The 19,526-nt window shown below is 36.2% G+C and overlaps 1 protein-coding gene across 2 annotated transcripts in view; it reads left to right on the top strand.

The window, feature by feature from the left end:
• The window catches only part of Ypel (Yippee-like), a 346,511-nt gene that overhangs the window by 251,366 nt on the left and 75,619 nt on the right, over positions 1-19,526 (top strand). For both annotated transcript variants that reach the window (XM_081771537.1, XM_081771539.1), the window contains one exon: positions 5,901-6,146. In XM_081771537.1, coding sequence (XP_081627663.1) covers positions 6,045-6,146 — 102 coding nt within the window. In that variant the 5' untranslated portion in view covers positions 5,901-6,044. The remainder of the gene's footprint in view (positions 1-5,900; positions 6,147-19,526) is intronic.

Here is a 19,526-nt window from a genome sequence, read left to right on the forward strand (position 1 = left end):
AAAAAAAACTATTCGTCGCATGTGACAACCTGTTTCAGGAAACGCACATCACACGGATTTTGCCGCATTTGTCGGCACACATTCACTCTACTCTGAGCCTAATTAGGGTAGCACAATGCGGCAGTTCCGAAGTTCTTGAAGGTGACGCACTACAGTGGGCTGAGACATGCTTTAGTGGTTTGACAATTGTTGTGTGCTGGTGGATGGATTTTCCTCAATGGCTTGTTATATGACCTCATAATCTGTTATCCTAGGGCAGACAGCCCTACTGATCTTCGACATATTTATAATCTGCACGAAATTTCTGAAAGCAATGAGTTGCTGTGCTGTTGTTTACTGCACCTTCCTCTTTCCCATAACAAATGTTTTGGGATGCTGCCGCCCGCAGTGTCATGCCCGAGTTCAAAACATATATTAACAGTTCATGTATCAGACGTTGTTGAGCACTCGTCGCTGCCGCTACTAACAAGGAACCCTAGGTATCTATCAGAGCCCGATTTTCATGAAACTTCGTATATAAATAGAGTACCTCGGGAAACACGCACAGCCAAAATTGTAGCTGCAGAGTCCAAGACGTTGGGACACTAGGGCACGAGAAAGATCAAATGTGGAACGTCAGTACATTAAGGACATGGTGAGAAAATGCAAGTTTTTCTTTAAAACTCGTCATTGTAACCACACGAAATGAACATGCATGGATACGAGATGGTAGATATGATCTGTTAAAAGTGATGAAAAGAATATATGCCATCTTGAAAGAGGCCATGTTGAAATTGGTGCGATTGCTGTAAATGAGAAGAGGGTCATGCGATGCATCAATTTGAACGTAAATAGACGCAAACACCCGTTGGTGAAGTCTGTTGTGGGATTACATTATTTCTGTGCTTCTGATAGAGTGGTTTATGTACAAAATGAGCAAAGGTATCTCATGACACTCGAACAGATGGAGAGTATGGAGCGCTATGAGTGAACTGATGGGCGTTCTGATTTCTGTTCGAATTAATGGAAATATAATAAACAGTTACAAATTAATGCTAACTATGGCATTATTATAAAGAACCCGTTGTATCAGCACATCCACACGCATTATATGTTGACTCTGACACAAATCATGTAGTGCTAAAATTATATTTCGCTCTGTTTTTCTAGTTGCACTGATCCCACTCATAGCGCACCATAACCTGCATCTGCTCCAGTGTCATGAGATACACTTTGCTTATCTTGTACATAAACCACTCTGCCAGAAGCACAGAAATAATATAATCCCACAACAAATTTCACCAACTGTTTTTTTTTTTGTGTGTGTGTGTGTGTGTGTATATTTATGTTCAAATTGATGCATCGCATGACCCTCTTCTCATTTATACCAATCGCACCAGTTTCAACATGGCCTCTTTCAAGATGGTGGATATTCTTATCATCACTTTTAACAGATCAATCTACCATCTCGTATCCATGTATGCTCATTTCGTGTGGTTACAATGACAAGTTTTAAAGAAAAACTTGCATTTTCTCACCTTGTCCTTAATGTACTGACGTTCCGCATTTGATCTTTCTCGAGCCCTAATGTCCCAACGTCTTGGACTCTGCAGCTACAATTTTCTCTGTGTGTGTTTATCGAGGTACTCTATTTATATACAAAGTTTCATAAAAATCGGGCTCTGATAGATACCTAGGGTTCCTTGCTAAGAACTGACTGAAGATACTAACGGAATGGCGGCCTCTGTGTAAAATAGTACGCTTGCCATAGTACCTCTTGGGCCAGTTTAACCTTATACTTACAGTCGATCACAGCATGTACATGCGCGTACTGTTTGAATTGTGGAAATATTGCAAGACGTATAACTTATCCTTGTAATTGGAAGTGTTTATTTTCGCAGTATAATTAGATATCTGAAAAATAAAATGTACCGTATAATCACAATAGTTTTTCTCGTTCAATTTTGTGACATCAGTGGGGTGCCAACCCGTGTAAACATCGAAATAAATTGTGAGATCAATGCATATATTATACATAGATTTGTCAGTTCTTTGTTTGATGCATTTTGTGGTCTAGATCAAAATTTTCCTTTGAGAGTAATATCAATGTAATGAAAAATGTAAATGTATGATAACGTTGGCTTCAAATATTTACTAGTAGAAAATCACTATAACCTCTGATAACTTGTTGGTATTCGCAGTGCTACAGTGAAGACAGATAATTAAGGAAGAAGACATAATTTGGTTTGATTACGGACATTTATTGCAGTATCTTTGATTATTCATTACAATAGTAACCATCCAATATCAATAACTGTTTATCGTATTGTGTTCATACTCTAAGCACACTTTTCTTTTATGTTTATTTATTTACTTAATAAATCTTCCTTTCTAAGTGGAAAATTTATTATGTAAAGAGCTCTCGTTGATGCTGTTTTCGTTTGTAAAAGTTAGTTGTCTAAAGAGTGTATTTCTCTCTTTCAAATTGAGCACTTATAGACATGCGACAATAATTTTGGACATGAGTGTACATATCCTTTAGATATCCTGTTGAACGCCATTCGCATCAATGATTCTCTGAAGATGACACAGTATCCGCGCATGATAATCACTTGTATGTTCTGTAAGTGCAGCAGAGCGTGCCACGTTAGGTCATAGAACTGTCAGAGGAAATTCTTTGTAGGTGAGGTATAGCAGTGATTTTCCGTCATCGTGTGATTTGCTTCTAATTTTGTGGATATTCACTTCGTAACTGAAGCTTCCATTGTGCTCGATTTTTAAATCAATAGAATAATACAATACAAAATAGGAACACACACACCAAATTTCTTCAGTTATTTGAATTAATTTTAAAAAGATGATTTTATTACTTTGTGGCGTTCATTGTAGATTACTTTAATATTAATTATAAATTCAAAATCGACTTCATATAGTGTACTGAAAATATATAGTTGATTTCATTGATACGTTAAGCTGAATAAAATCGTGCTATTATTCGCTGTTAATACTTAACAATATGAGTGGATATACGTCTTGCCACGTCTTTCATAGCCTATGCTATGATCTTATACGTAGAATAGCTTACGTTCGATTGATCATTTTGTTTACATATTTCACTGAAACTGAACTTCCAGTGATTATCATGCAATTAAGAGTTGCGTTTCACACAGTATAGTTTATAAAATAAATGGATATTTCAACTCATGTATGTATTTGTGTGTGTTTAAATTAACATTATGCAGAGACTGTGGGGGTGGGGTGAGGGTGAGGAGTAATAGTAATATGTTGTGCATAATGATGACTTTATGTGGATTGTTTTTAGTAGCGAGGCTATATAAGACATGGACGTACAGTTTAAGGTGAAATCCGAACCACCGTATGAGTTCAATGCTCTTTCACCGGGAATGGAACCCGGGACTCCGTGCGTCAAACGTACAAGCACTAGCCATTAGACAGTAAGGACGGTTGTGCATAAGTGAAGTCTTAAGTTTGAGATGATTGTCGTTATATTTTACAGTAAATTTTATACGTTCTTGTATTACGTTCTTGCAGTTGTAGACAATTAACTTCAAAGTAAAATAAGAAAAAATAAAAACCCGAACTCATTCGTGTTCAGTGTGGGTTATTATTTATTTTCTCCATACTTTTCATATAATACAAAAAGTCGAGATGTTAATTCCAAAACTATTATACTTCTATACGAGGATGGCAAAACATATGTCACTTTTTGGCTATTAACCCTTTTACGATCTATGGTATGTTTCCATACCATAATGCAGTGTTGTCTTGAACCGCATATTTAGCTCCTATAACAGGCATGCATTTAAGGCGTTCTTCTTCTTCTTCTTCTTCTTTTGGGTCGAATCAGACACAGACCAAAGAACACTCTAGATGCGTATTGGAACCAGAAAGTCAACTTGGAGTCACGTAGGGGCATATCACTTTTTTTTTTTTTTTTTTTTTAAGGCAATTGAAATAAATTCCTCCCGTAGCTTTCAAGATATCAAATTTTGCATACGCATTTTGTATCTCTGACTACTACTTCTTTTTTGAGATCTCTACGTCAACCCGGGCCCGAGTTTTTAAAAAGAGGATTTTTGAAAAAATTCCCGGATTTTCCCTAATTTCCTGTTTCTAGTGGATATGGACATGCGAGTGGTACCCTTTGAAAGGTTTATTTATTCCAAAGAGAATGAGGTATGAACCATGATCCTAAGACAAAGTAATGAAGCAGTACCTGCTTGACTGAAAATGTAAAATTTACCTCAAAAAGCCATGATCGTATATATAAGGGTTAATATTTATCTTATGCAAATACACTGTAGTTTTAGAATTATAATCAGTTACAAGAAAATATAAGTTAATTACAGAAAAGAGGAATTGAAAGTTAAAACTTTCATATCTCAAGGGTTTTCAGTATGACCCTAGTCTTTTTTTTTCTATTTTTTTTAAAGCAAAAACGACTGATATATATGTACAAAATCCTTATTTAAATAAAATAAATTGCTTCGAAATTTTTTCTTACGGCCCAGCAACCCGATCGAATATACAGTTCATGACGACGTAATTGTCAAAGGTTCAAATTTCTGCACAATGTGAAAGGTTTTGAAAACCACTATTTATTTGATAGCACTTTGTAAGTATTAAACGGCCTGGTTCTGCACTTAAGTGGATTGTTAATTGTTATTGCATTACTACATTACTTACAGATTTTTGAAAAATGGGGGGACCTGGCAAAGATTAGTACTTTTTGGAATTAACATTTAAAAAGGTTGGAAGGTGAGGGAAAAGGCTGAGCCGAGGCGTAGAAGGCTAGGTTCCTTTGCACAAATATAACTTCTTTGTCTTCGCCTTTTCAATGTTTCTGTGAAGTTGGCGTCCCCATCTTTAATTTTCCTCCACTCTCCTCTGTCCTGGGAATCTTTTATTCCCCATCGTCTCTCCCTCAGACAATCTTGTATTTTGCCCTTCCATCTCATTTTGGGCCTTCCCTTCTTCCTCCAACATAGCCGCCACTTTTTCGTTCTATATGTGGCCTCCATTCCTCCATTCTTGTGGCTCTTATTTATAATCATTCCTTATTCTATCATTCCTCGTCACACCCATCTTAACATTCTAATGGTGAAAAAAAAAATCAATATATCGCAAAATCCAAGATGGAGGACTTCAAGATGGCTACCATGATAATACTGCACAGTAATAGATGGTTCTACCTCATTCCAAGATACATATCACTCCGTCTAGCCATTTCAAGCGTACCACATACCTTTGCCTCATATTGTATACTGTAAATGCATTAACTTGAGGTCGCTTTGGGTACCATTTAATATTATTCAGTTGATCTAATATTATTCAATTGAGCTAACTTCGGTCTGATATGGAACCATTTTAGGGGATGAGATTTTTTTTTTAAAAAAAAAAAAAAAGACAGGTCGAAAAATAAGGATCCAAATTTTAAAAAATTCCTTCCGATATACATAAATAGCTTATCTTCGTTAGGAATTCCGAAAAAAAAAATACTACTGTTACTTGGACCTCTTCTTAATCCCTTTGTCACTAAACATCCCAAAATGAATAGTGGGTTGTAGACATTTGTCTGTGTTATTAATGTATACAAGTTGAAGTGAAATTTCACTCAAAATCTTATTACCATAGACTTGTGTGAATTCTTCTGTGAAAGATTATTTAAAATTAGGCCAGCGTACAAGAGAATCCTCATACTTAAATATGCAATAACTATCTAAAATGTGTGATGCCTGGAATTTATTGGAGATACAAAAGTAGTTATAACCACTAGACATACAAAAGTGTATTTTTTTTTTTCAATTTTGTATTATCTAATTTATATGGTTTATTATTATTCTTAATTATGAAATCTATCTTTTACGACATTAAGTAATGAGAAAATGTTGTCTTTACAGGTGACATATTCGTAAAATTTCCACGCTGGATTCTCCGGAGAAGGTGCGGGTGTTGCAAGGCGCGGAGGCCGAGGACTCAGTGACCCTGGCGTCGTAGCGGAGGGTCCCCACGGCTTGCTGACCGTCCAATCAGCTCGCACCACGATGGTGAAGACTTTCCAGGCCTATCTACCTAATTGCCACCGAACGTACTCCTGCATCCACTGTAGGGCCCACCTCGCAAATCACGACGAGCTCATATCTAAGGTAAGTAATATAACTGCATATTCAGTTTTGGAAATGAACAGTGTTAAAGTATTATGAAGGAACAGAACAAATGACAACAGTCAATCCTTGTGCTAATTCTACACTGTCAGTAATTGTGTTGAAGTCTGGTGAAACATAGCTTACGTTCAAAATACAGTAGTTGCAAAGCATTTTTGTTGAGAACCTATGTATTCAGTAACATTTTTTTCAATGCCACGGAATCGAAGACCTCCTCCCTTGGTCTATTTTGTGTCCTTTCTTCGTGACCTACCGTGTGGTCTCTTTCCTAAACAATTTTATAAACACTTACCGTGGTAATTTCCCTATTAGAAACTAATTCCGTTGTTTGAGATATTTACACAAAATATTTTATTTTCTCTTCCTGCTTTTAAATCACTTGAAAGTGGCAACAGTACTTTCAAAACATGTGTAAGATTACTTATTCATTTCGAATGTGGCTACTCAGTATACGGCGTTATTGGTTACACATTATGCAACATATTTGTTTCAACAATGTACATATATTACATGAGAGCAGTGCCACAGTTTCCTTAAATTGCACACTTAGTTTTTTATATAAAGTTAACTATGCCGTGGCCTTGCGTAGCATAATCACTTTCGCCTAGCGGTCCTGGGTTCGATTTATGGAAGGGACACTCCGTTAGTAAAAATGTAAAATCCTTTTTAGGCCAGCCATCCTGAGTGGTTTTCTTGGAATTTCTCCATTCACGCCAAGCAAATACCGGGATGGTACCAAATATAAAGGTCCTAGGCCACTTTCTTCTTTCCCCAACTACACGAGGTAATGTATGATCGCCAAGAGACGTAATCCCTCATACGTGACCATAAATGCCGAAAGCCCAGAAAAAGGTAAACCATGCTAGATATTACCAGTTCTCTCATTCTTGGAAACAAGATGCCGATACTCACACGAATGAATATGTTAATCTAAGTTTTGATTGATTGCTGAGACAGGCATCAAAATCTAAACAACGGAAGAAATTAGCAGATGTTGCCATCTATTAAGCGTATTACCTATTAAATGCATATAGTATACTATTTTTACTCTTCAGATCTGTTTAAATTGAATTAATTTTATAAATACAGATATGGAAAATGGCTATAGAGCAGTTTTAATTTTTTTTTTTTTTTTAAATAAAGTGCTGGTAATTTCAGAAACAAGTGGTGGTTATTAATTACTTTTCTCTCTCTCCCTCGCTCTCTCCTTTCTTTCTTTCTTTGTCATAGCATGTTTCAGCAAAAAATCAAGCAACATACTGTATTTTAATTCGTCTCCTTTTACTGCTAAGTTGCAGCGGTTTACTACTAAAGTAATGCAAGAATACAGTCAGAATACCAATAGGAATTCCCATATTTCTGTAATGTATAGGTTTTATTTACGAAAAAGGAAGTGATAAATACATGCATTCTCGGAATTGCTGTCGCACATACTTCCTTTACTTTGAGCTAAGAACGCCTATCATCTCACTATTTTGCACATGTCTGCACGAAAATCGCGCTTGAAAATTGACAAAATACGTTGCAGTGGAAGAGAGATTTTTCGTAATACTACTGAACCACAAGCTTGTTGAACATAATATCAGAGAAACGCATATGTTTCGTTCCTGGAAATGTGCGAACTATTGAGGTGCTAGTTGTTGTGAATGTAATGTTCTATAAATCATTTGATTTATAGCGCAGTAAATGACTCAATTTTGCTTTGAAGCTCTATCTTATCTATCGATTTATTTGTTTTGAAGAGAGTTCATTGCCTTTGTAAAGAGTTGACGTTGAAGGAATTTCTGTATTGTATTGAATACTTTGTCGATAATGGTGGCGTAGAACATTACTTCCTGTATTTTCTTGAAACAGGAAGTTTGAATACAGAGCTCGAGTTGTTTAAGTGTGCCAATATGTAGCTTTTTAAAAAGTTTCAAACAAAATACAGTGTTTTTTAGTAAAGATAGAAAATTATGTTGCTTTGGTAGAAATCGTCTAATAAACAAACTCCATGGCTCTGGATAAGTAGAGTAACAAATAAAACAGTTCTGACCAGAGCAGAATGAAATATATTAAAAACTACACTTACAATGTGTTACAGTTTCAAGGACCTAACGTCTTCTTCATCAGACATAGTGTTTGTGTCTGATGAAGAGGACGTTAGGTCCTTGAAACTGTAACACATTGTAAGTATAGTTTTTAATATATTTCATTCTGCTCTGGTCAGAACTGTGTTTTATTTGTTAGAAATTGTCAATTTATTAAAAAAAAAATGGCTATAAATATACAGGGTGCTAATGAACTATACCGACATACTGTAAGAGGTAACAGCTTACACCAAAATAAGACAAATTCACGTGGAGTGTAGGGAACGTGCGTAGTTTCAAGGCTAGGGCCGTCCAGAAGCGTGGAAAGAATAAGTTGTACCATGCTTTATTTCGAACGCGAGGAACGTGGAGCAGCTGTTCCTGGCAAGAGAGCACCCATAAGACATAATCCCCAGACATGCTCCGAACACCAGATATGCTCGAACTTAAAAATGGGTCCAAAGTAGATAAGAAGTAAGCCGTAACAGCAGTGAACACGAAATGCCTTGGCAGGAATTTGAAAGTGTTACGGACCGCTAGGTTTACGGTTCCGTGTATTCGAAATGGGGCGTTTTGGGGTGTACTTCTCACGTTTTTGACGGCCCTAGTTCCGAAACTGTGTAATTTCGTGCACATTTCCACATGCCCACATGAACCTTTTTCCTTATTTTGATGTGAGGAATCACCTCCTTCAGGTTGTCGGTTGTCACTACTGCACTTCGGCCGCAATTATGTCCCCCCCGCCCCGCAAGGTTATCCCAGGTAATTTTATAGAGGTTGGATGAACGACATTGGAACAAGGGAAGAGTCTGCGGATCAAAAAAATATGGATGCGTCAAAATATCAAATAATATTTTCGACAAAGTGGGTACTTTCAGATATCTAGTATCAATATTAACAGACCAAAATCACATCCACGAAGAAATTAAATGTCGACTGAAAGTAGGGATCTACTGTTATTATTCAGTTCAAAATCTTTTGTTGTCTCGAATTATGTCGAGGAATTTCAAATTTCAAATATATAAAACGATAATCATGCCTGTCGTGCTATATGGTTGCGAAACATAGACGCTTAGTAGGAGGGAAGAATACAGACTGAAAGTATTTGAGAATTAAAATTCTGAGACGAATACTCGGACCGAAGAGGAACGGGAATGGGGAAGGCGAAAACTTTATTACGAGGAACTATATAATTTATACCGTTTACCAAATATTAGGTCTACGAGACTCAGATGGGGATATCATGTAGCCAGAATGAAAGAACGTTTAAGAGATTTGCTTCAAGTTTTGTCTGGAAATCTAATAGGAAAACGTCCATAGACCTAGCACAGATGGGAAGGCAATATTAAGATCATCTCGCAGAAATAGCAATTCGAAGTAGAAACTGATTCAGTTGGCCAAGGACGAAGTTAGTGGAGAGCTTTTGTGAACGCGGGATTGAACCTCCGGGTTTCATGGGTCAAAGAGTTAGTTACTGGGAATCAAACCCAAACCCAAGTTGGGAATCAAACCCAACTTATCGACTATCACACCGCCACTTCAATATAACTAAGTAGATAATTAAGTTTGCTTGGTCAGGTGGCTTATGTGCAGCAGACTGATCTTGACTGTCAGAACGACTGTCAACACCCTTGTCTGGCCTTCTTCAGTCAATCTACTTCTGCTACTCTGGCGGGCTCTGTTATATGTCCACGATGTCATGTGTGAACATCAAAAGCCTGAATCGAACGCAGGACTACGCGCGCATACTGAAGGCAAGCAAGCCACACATCATACCATTCAAAAATTCATGGTTATACACAAGGGTAAAAGTGCATCTGAAAAGGTAGGGGACGCATGACGTCACGCAGTCCCCCGTGTCTACTTTTGCTCATTGTATTTTTTATTTATTTATTTTTTTTTAAGAAAGTAGAGAGACGCCTCAGATATTTTCTGGAAGTGGACGGACGTCGTCACCCCGCGTTGCTCCTCACTTTTACCCCCTTGTTTATATGTTTTATGTGCTTATTTTTATAACGACAGTTCTTCACATCAAAATAGATTGATCAATAAGAAATTAAAACTCAATACGACGTCTTATTCAGTTTTTGACATAAAATAAGTTTTGAATTTTACCTATGTAGAATGTAGCGCGATGGGATCGCTTACATCTGAACTCCTTTTTGTTACTTTTCGATTATTTCAGACGAGTGTAAATGTAATGTGAAATTGCAGTCAAGAAATGATTACATGCAGTATAGTTATGTGTAAAATACTTTGTGAAAAGCACGTTGCATTAACGTCCTGAAAAGTCAAAACGATTTTGTGAGTACGTAGCGCATTGAGTTTGTCGAAGTATGTCAGTATTTTGCGTTCCTGTCAGGTTTATACTTATATAAACAATATATCCATGTAAATAGTTTCAACCCATTTGCCAAGCAGTAGAGCATATGTAAGGTGGTTAGATCTTTGCTTGTGTTTCAAAAAGGCACTAGAAAAATTACAAATTGAAGACTGTGTAGACTGTAAGAATAAGATGTTCACTCAGATTTTCACTTCTACACGTCAATTAATATTCCTTCCTGTACTTCATAAGTCGGAGAGACATGAAAATCTTAAAAAGTGGTAGACATGACAAAACACAGAAGATAGTACGATGAAACCATCTTAGTTTTGATTCCTAGTAAATGTTCTACGAGTCTGCTGTATTTGCAGTATTCTATAGGAATTTGGCCCAATTGATAGTTTTACTGTATTGTGTGTATTTCCGACGCGTGTAGAGATGTGATGCTTTACTCTGGCTCTCAAATCTTCATATGAACCATAATGTCGAAAAACGTATTTCTGTGGTGGCTTCCTATGATGCGAAGAAATATCGTTTTGAGCAAGTCTCATTTATGTGTATAATGGTTGCATCTTGGACCACCAGTTCATGAAGCGCATGTAGTGATATATAGCTCAAAAGAAACAGGCAGTGAAGTAACCGGATGTTTTGTCGAAGTCTGAAAACTTGTTGAAAGGGGTCTGCTTATCATCCTTGAACACTTCAAGACAGCAGTAGTATTATACAGCGTGCTTGAGAGCAATCGTTCGAGGCGTGCGCGCCAACAGCAATAGATTCTCTGTCTATCTTGTTTTCAACGATCTATTTATCTTCCGTTGATTAGATCATTACCGATTTCGGCTGTACAATAAATGCTATATTGTTTATATGTAAATTTTTGAAGTACTAGGTTTGCTCATTAATTTTCAAATTATCTTTTTAGAACTAGAATTACACGAGATGTGAGATGAAATTGAACTTTTAATGTCCCGTGCTTGTTCACTATAGCTAAAGGGAACAAATGATAAACATGAGTGAATGAATGTTTAAAGAATTGATAAAATGAAAATGTGGCAGATGAATCCCGAATAAATTTACAAATATTACAAGCTGGCATATTCTGGTATCAAACCAGGAACCTCTCGAATCGGAGGTGATCGCTCTACCAGGGAGTGGACAGTCATACATTTGTACCCCTGTGTGAGACTAGGACATACAGTTTCATGTGGGATCCAAACCAGATGGACACTCACGGAAAAACAAACCCCGCATCAAAATCTAGAACAATTTAGTTGCATCGTTTAGTAGATCTTTCGAATTAAATCAGAAGCTTTCCCCGTAGCTTCATTATTTGTTGTTTCGGTTCATGTGATTGTAGATTTAGTCTTAGGGAATAACATCTCAAAGTAAAGTAGGGCTTCATATCCACTTTGATATGGCCCATCTTTCATAATGTTGCAGTTGAATAAGACCGTAAAGCAAATCAGTCACAAATAATGAATCTAACTAATTAAGAAGTAATACTTCCTTTTTACTGCATTGTGATCCATAATTAGAAAGACCATCATGCTAAAACAAAGTTATTAGTAAACATGAACGTTTTTGTTTTAGAATTAAGTGTTTCTCTTTCGGCAACGAGTATAATGGAGCCTAAATTAGTGTGCACTCCAAAAATGGTTGCTTCGAAGTCATAAAGTGAGCCCTTAAAACCCGCTCCAACATACTGTTATTTTTGACGATAAATAAGCATTAATTATGTATATTTTTAAACGTTTATTTTTTAAAAAAACACATGAAATTTGGCTAAATAATATTATCTTTAGTGTTAACCCAGCATCATGCGGCAAATTGGAGAATTATCCTAATTGAGTAGAAAAGTCCAGTTGCAAGTTGAAATTGCATTTTAAACTGATATAGTACTGACCATGGATCATCCAAAGATTGTCTGGCTGACTGTAGATTTGTGTGGTCTAATTAGGGAGTTCGTAATGGCATTTGCTGCAGGTGGCCACATTTTACTTTGGAGCGACGATAGGGGAGAAGAATGTATGGTGATCGAGAAAAATATTGATTGAGAGATTTCAGCGGATTTACACGTTTCATGGACCCTGCATGCCGACAAGCGGATTTTGGGATGTCCGTTCGTTCCGAGAGGCCATGCCATTCAACGTATCTAGACTAAATTTTAAACTTTTTATAAGATTTTCTAGGGGCATGTTTTTGAATTTTCTTCCTACCCAAAGACAAGGATGAAAATCAAAATTCGCGATTTCTCGAAAGCGGCTTTAATGATTTAGTTCATTTTTCGTAAATCAGCATTTACTAACAACCTTATATAACGTGTAGTTTTTGTAGGAAAAATCCAGAAGGGATATTTTTTTCTTGGAAGTGTTTTTTTTTTTTTTTCAGACGATTTTCTCAAAAACGACTCACGTGATTTTGTTTGTTACATAAATAAATAATTCATTGATAACCTAACGATGTGGTATAACTCATTTGTCCTTAAATAATCCGTAAGAGGTAGTTTATTACTATTTTCTCTAACGACACATGCTATTTTGCTCATATTTCATAAATAATCGTACAGTATGACAAAAATCATCAGTCGTCCTGAAAAAAAAAAATATCACACGGGCTAATTTATTTTGGAGGTGGATAGTTCTCCGGAAACAATTTTGTTCTATTTCATAAATAAACAATGCAGCATAATATGGTTTAGTTCAAGAAATTTATTATTATTATTATTATTATTATTATTATTATTATTATTATTATTATTATTATTCGGTAGTCCGTACCTTTTGTTCGACTTAGCTTGTTACCTGTTGTTGAATGAGTAACCAGGAATAACCTTTTCAACATTATTTTATAGTGTGTGTGTGTGTCTGTGCGCTAGCATTTACCGTAATCTAATTTTGTAAGTGTTAAAGTGAAGCCGTGATTAGTATTTATAAAAATATGCCCTTAAAAGCAGAGAGAGAAAATTGTGCTTTTGTGTGCATGTCGCGTGCTGTTAGTTTTTATTAACTTTTTTTTTTCATCAGCAGCTGAGCGAGCGGGAAATAGGAGGCTATAAATAGATAGAGGTTGTTACTACAGTCACTAGAAATGTCACACGGAAAGGAACCAACCAGCTTAGGCCTCAGCGTTTCCAACGTCTTGTTTTTATTTCCTTCAATACTAGTCCTCATTTGATGTTAAACTTGCCAGTTTCTAAAGTTTTCATGTACTATCTACTTTGCAAGTCGAAACTTTGATTTGTATAAAAAGGCTGTGGTTCCCAACCGGTGTGTCGCGCAGTCCCATAGCGTGTGTCGTGAAATTTTAGAATTTAAAAATTGTGAAGTAGTTAATAATTAGGTAAAATCAATTTTGGGACAGACTGCACTAGTCAACAGCACTGTAGTTTATGTTATTAGTAATTGAAAAAAATCAGTGAAGTGTGTCATCAGTCAATAAGTTAGGAACCACTGATAAAGGTAATGTTTATGTAGTACTGGTAGGGTTTCAATGTTTAAGATTAGTACTATTGAGATTCGAATAATTCATTTCTCGAATATTCAAACAACTATTCGGTTAACGAATAATCATTCTCTCTCATCGATAATCAAATTCGGGACAACGTGCGCCAAGGGGGGCGCACGTTAGCAACTAGACCAGTGAGAGGGATCTGAGTGGGCAAAAAGACCCTTTAAATATTAAAATATGACTAGTTACTCTTCCTGTGTAATATTTGATGATGTTGTTCTTGCTCATATTCTTATATCCATCATTGGGGATAGCAGAAAGAAATTCATCAACTGAAAACAAAAATTTTGATGTGCTCCTTCTTGAATTGAAAGAAAATTCTATATTAAGCAATACAAATACTAACCTATATCTTTCTATGCTAGGTTTTTATTTATTTATTTTAGTTTTCGGATCAAAAGATCCAATATATTTCAGCCCCCCCCCCCCAAAAAAAAAATCTTGTAGATCGTATACCTGGAAAACTACATAGGCCTATAGTGTAGCTAAACCTGTGTATGATGTGCTTATTCGTAATATAATTATAATTATAATACACTCCATTCAAAAATTTTATGGACCCTGATCCAAAAAAACTAATTATTGGCCAAGATCACAATCTTTTGATGCATTTTTTTTATCATTACTAAAATTCTTGTTAGTTGCACTTATCACAAGTAAAAGTAGTTTATTTCCATGTGACATGCCGCTTGTCGTTAGCGCAATGTTTCTTTGTTACGTATTCTAGTGCTATATAAAGTTTTACGTGCGGCAACACTGCCTCTAGTTCAGCACTTGGGGAAGCATTAAGTGTGTTGTTTTTTATTCGATAGAGTGGAGGTGATGCTCGCTGTTGAATGCAGCTGTGCGGTCATGTCTTTTGTTCCATGTTATTACCATTATCACCACTATTACGATAATTTATCAGTTAAAAACAATAACTGTGGTTGGCCAGTGCATCAGTGTGTTGTTGCTAGGTCGCCCTTGTCAAAAAGACTATTTCAGAGTCAGACTTCTAACATTTTAAAGATTTTTCGAAGAAATAGGCTACTAGCTACGGTATATGATCGGAATTCAAAGCCTGAAATGTAGTGCTTGAAGTATACGTGAATAAACTGGGTTTATTGGGTACGATAAAACGAGAACTGTATGCTGCCTATGCCAAACACTATATAGTATAGATAGAAAATACCGGAAGCGGTAGCTTGTTGGTCAGTGACCTAAATGTTTACATCCAGGATAATGTACTTGGAATAGAGTATATCAGTTCGTGCGTATAATCCTGTTTTGTATGTGGGTTGCATTCATGGTTTCGTATCCAAAGTACTGTAGTATTTCAGTTATTCAAAATACGTTTTTAATTTTTTTTTTAAAAAGTGTTTACAGGCAAAGTAACAACATGATTTGATAATAATCATACAATTTGTTTTGAGGTGTAACTCCTCTTTTTCAGTAACGAGGCTATATAAAAAGAGCATTTCTTCAGCCTAATGTGGAATTTGAATAACAATATTCATGTAGGCCTATATCTGGAATCGAACCGAAGTCCTTACCAAATACAAGAGCATTGGTCTGAGCCACAAGGGAGAGCTCACGTAGTTCACTCTTCAGCATGTTCGCATCAGGGGCGGCTTTAGGATTTTAATTTTGGGTAGGCTAAGCCCGCTTCCTCTCTTATGGATACATATACACATTTGATTGATTAATGATAGTTGGAAATTACTTTTACAGTAGTGGTTGATGCTATTGGTTAAACAATTATTTACCATTAATATAAATACTGGAAAATATATTTACTCTTTATTGTATCTTTTAGCGTTGATATATTTTTCAAAATTTTTGGGTAGGCTACTTCAAATCACTGTAAAAAATGGCAGGGTGGTTTTCAGAGCGGAAAAAATGGCAGGAAGGAAAACAATTAGTAAACAAGTATACACACGTTAGAAAACGTTTACAAATATACAGCATTACTCAAGCTTACTTTTTGCATGCATTAGTTGAAGAATTTCTAGCCTTGTAGACAAATTATTACTACTGGAAAATTTGAGAAACAAATTGACTATACTACACAACTTGTCAAACGAATATTCTGGTACTTCTTTTATTTCATTTTCTATTATTTCTGGATCGATGTTTAATGTATACAGGACATAATTTACGTGAAACAACAGTAACCACAATATGTTATTTTTATAATGCAAATCACATAGTCAAATTCGTAATACTATACACAGAACATAGCCTAAATTATATGCAACAATAATAACTACACTATTATATAATTTTGTATTGCCTAATTTTGTATAATGCAAATCCACAGCTAGCTTTTGTACTATAGCCGCATAGATTACTCGTACATGCAACAACAATAACCACATTGTACTCTATCATGTTTAAAATCTCCCAGTAAGTGGGGAAAATTTATTGTTCCAATCCTCGTATAAATTATTTGTGCGTGGGTTCTCTCCAAGAGTAGCCTGATGCTCATGCCAATTTTGGGGAGGAAACTGTGGCAAATGAGTCTTACTCTCATGGTTTCTTCACCTCATAATCTCCTGTATAAACCGGATACATACAGGGTTATTATAAATGATGGACCAATTTTTAAAGATGTGTATTTATTAAAGTACAAATCCAAAATGAACAATCTTTATACCAATGGAAAGTGAAAGATTCAAGTTTTTTTTTTTTTTCAATACATTATAAATGTTCAATGTGTCCACCGTCTGCTGCACGGCAAACATCTATGCGGTAGCTGAACTCTTCCCACACACGAGCAAGTGTATCTAGTGTTACTGAGTGCACGGCAGCTGTGATACGGTTCCGCAGATCGTCCAGAGTTATTGGTAGAGGTGGGACGTAAACCAACGCTTAATGCCTTTTCTAGTTGGTGGTTCAATACCGAATTTTGTACAAAATGCCCGCTGCTCTGCAATTTGTGACTCACTTCTTGCGAACACAGGAAACCTTGTGCTCCACGGTAGCCATCTCACTCACAACTGGAACTGAGACACTGAGAGGGAAACGAATGGCGGCCTATTGCCGCGCGAACTCTACCTGCCGCTTCGGGAACCATCATTGCTCACCGAAACTTTCACCTTCCTCTTTCCATTGGTATAAAAATTGTTCATTTTGGATGTGTACTTTACTACGAATTTTTAAAACTGGGTCCATCATTTATAATAACCCTGTATATTGAATCAAAATAATTATATTCTGCTTCTGGAGAAGCTATCTGTTTTAAGTATTCCATGCCCTGCAACGCATCTTCACATGGAAGAAAAGTCAGTGAATCAGTTTGGTTGCAGAACATAGAAAACTCTACATCTTCTTGAATTTTACGATTAGTACTTTGTCGTAGATGAAAGAAACGTCCTTGTATAGAAACATGTCCAAGCTTACTTCGAACTGCGTTGTAAGCTGCTACTTCAGTCACATACAACCGTTGAAGAAATGCATAAGCAACCGTTATAGCTATTTCTCCTATCGGGACCCTTATTACATATAACTGAGTAAATAATTGAGGTGCCATTGCAATAAACCAAACAACTACTTCAGAAAGGGCAGCCGGCTAAATGCCCTATGAAAATGCTTTGTTATGTGTATATGTTACGTGTTTACATATTGTTTTCCCTTCCTGCCATTTTTTCCGCTCTAAAAATGACTGCCATTTTTTTCCGCCTGCATTTGTACCGCGCACCGCTAAAGCCGCCACTGGTTCGCATATATCGCAGATAATACTGTATTGTTAAATACCATTTGCAAGCCAATATACAGATCTAATTTTTGCTTGTGACTGGAGTGCGATACAATAGAGTTGGAAATGATACGGCAGTTTGCAGGAAGGTCAGGACTAGGGATGACCAAAATTTTCCGGAATCGCAAATTTCACTTTCCGGATTTTTTCGAAATCGGAATTTTTAAAATTCTGAAGTTTCTCCGTTCCGGAAAGTAAAAATTCCGGAACTGGCCATCCCTAGTCAGGACAATAGAACGTGGAAATTGGAAAAGAAAAAAAAAAAAAGACTTATTACAGATTTTGAATCGGGAGAGGAGGACCCAGTCTCACTATTAAAATCTAATCTGGAATTACAAGCACCAAAGGCATGTACGGTGGCAGATCAACTATTAAAAGTTTGTGATTTAGATCAACTGTATAAGCACATGTCGGTTTCCGTCGTCATCGAAAATAGAACGCAAGTTCGCTGATTAAGTCTTCATTTAGTGATCTAATTATAGTTCTTGGCCTTTTTAGTTTTGCTGCAGGAGGATCCACGGATACTTTAATGATTTGTCTCAGAATAGCATATGTTGATTATTTCTAAAGGACGCACTGCTGCGTAACACAAGAAAATCAGTTCCGTTATTTTTTAGACAGTTTGTCGTACATTTTTTAAAGGACATTTGGAACGAACATGTAAGTTTGGAAATCCATGTAGTTAAAAGTTGTGCTTCGCGAAGAATGTATTTATTTATTTTACGGGTAACATCCCGATATAATTTTATGACTAAATTTCACAAAGAAGTTTTATAATTGATGAGTACCGCGCATATGATATTTTATTTCAGAGCCTGAATGTGGATGTAATAACTTTTGTCCCTGTAGAAATACAGTTTGTAAAGATTGAGTGTCAAGAACTTAACATGCAAGTTTATATGTCAGGTAGTGATCCTTTTCAACAGGAATAAATGTAACTGGAGTATACTATAGGAGTATTTGTTGCCTTGAAGAATGTATATGCAGGGCACAATTCTAGTTAGGAAGAACGGGAGCTGTTTCATTGTAGATGTGAAACAATTGTAATAAAGTATTGTGTGAAAGCAACAGAGTTGAACAGACACAATCCTGAAACTTTGATGGCAGTTGTCTTCTGTTTTTTTTTTTTTTTTTCATCCTTGGTTTATGATAACTACATTAGTTTCAAAGGAAAGTTGTTTTTATTGTCATTGTTCCGTATGTCAATAGTGCACAATAGAAGAAAAGCATAATGATGTTACACTAAGTTTCGCATTATTAACATACACAAGGTAACCGTGGATGGAAATAGGGTGGAAAATGGGATAGAGAGAGAAACGCGGACACAACTTCATTCATCTTAAACTTATTTCCTAGAATCGTACGAGAGATTACTTTTGTACCTCTGCTCACAGTTTCTCCTCACAGTGAAGAAGGAATGATGCTTTTCAATTGAATTGTTAAAAGATGTTTTAGGTACTGCTAACTGTTCGCTCTAAGCAGTTGACTTGAATCCTTGAGCAGAAATGAGATCGCTACTAACTTTTGCTCTTCTGTCTTATGTATACAGTTATTGGGCTCTTTGCAAATTGTTCGATGTATCTGTCGTCGATACATTTGAAGTTACTGAAAGCATTTGTTTCAATAGAGTACAATAGATTAGGTGCTGTTAACTAGTTCGAGTCTTTGGGATTGATAATTGTGTATATGTCGTAGGAGGATACCAGGTTATATAAGATGATTTAATT

This window comes from Thermobia domestica, chromosome 9 (genome assembly GCF_964235325.1).
Source record: "Thermobia domestica chromosome 9, izTheDome1.hap1.1, whole genome shotgun sequence".
In the NCBI taxonomy this organism is placed as follows: Eukaryota; Metazoa; Arthropoda; class Insecta; order Zygentoma; family Lepismatidae; genus Thermobia; species Thermobia domestica.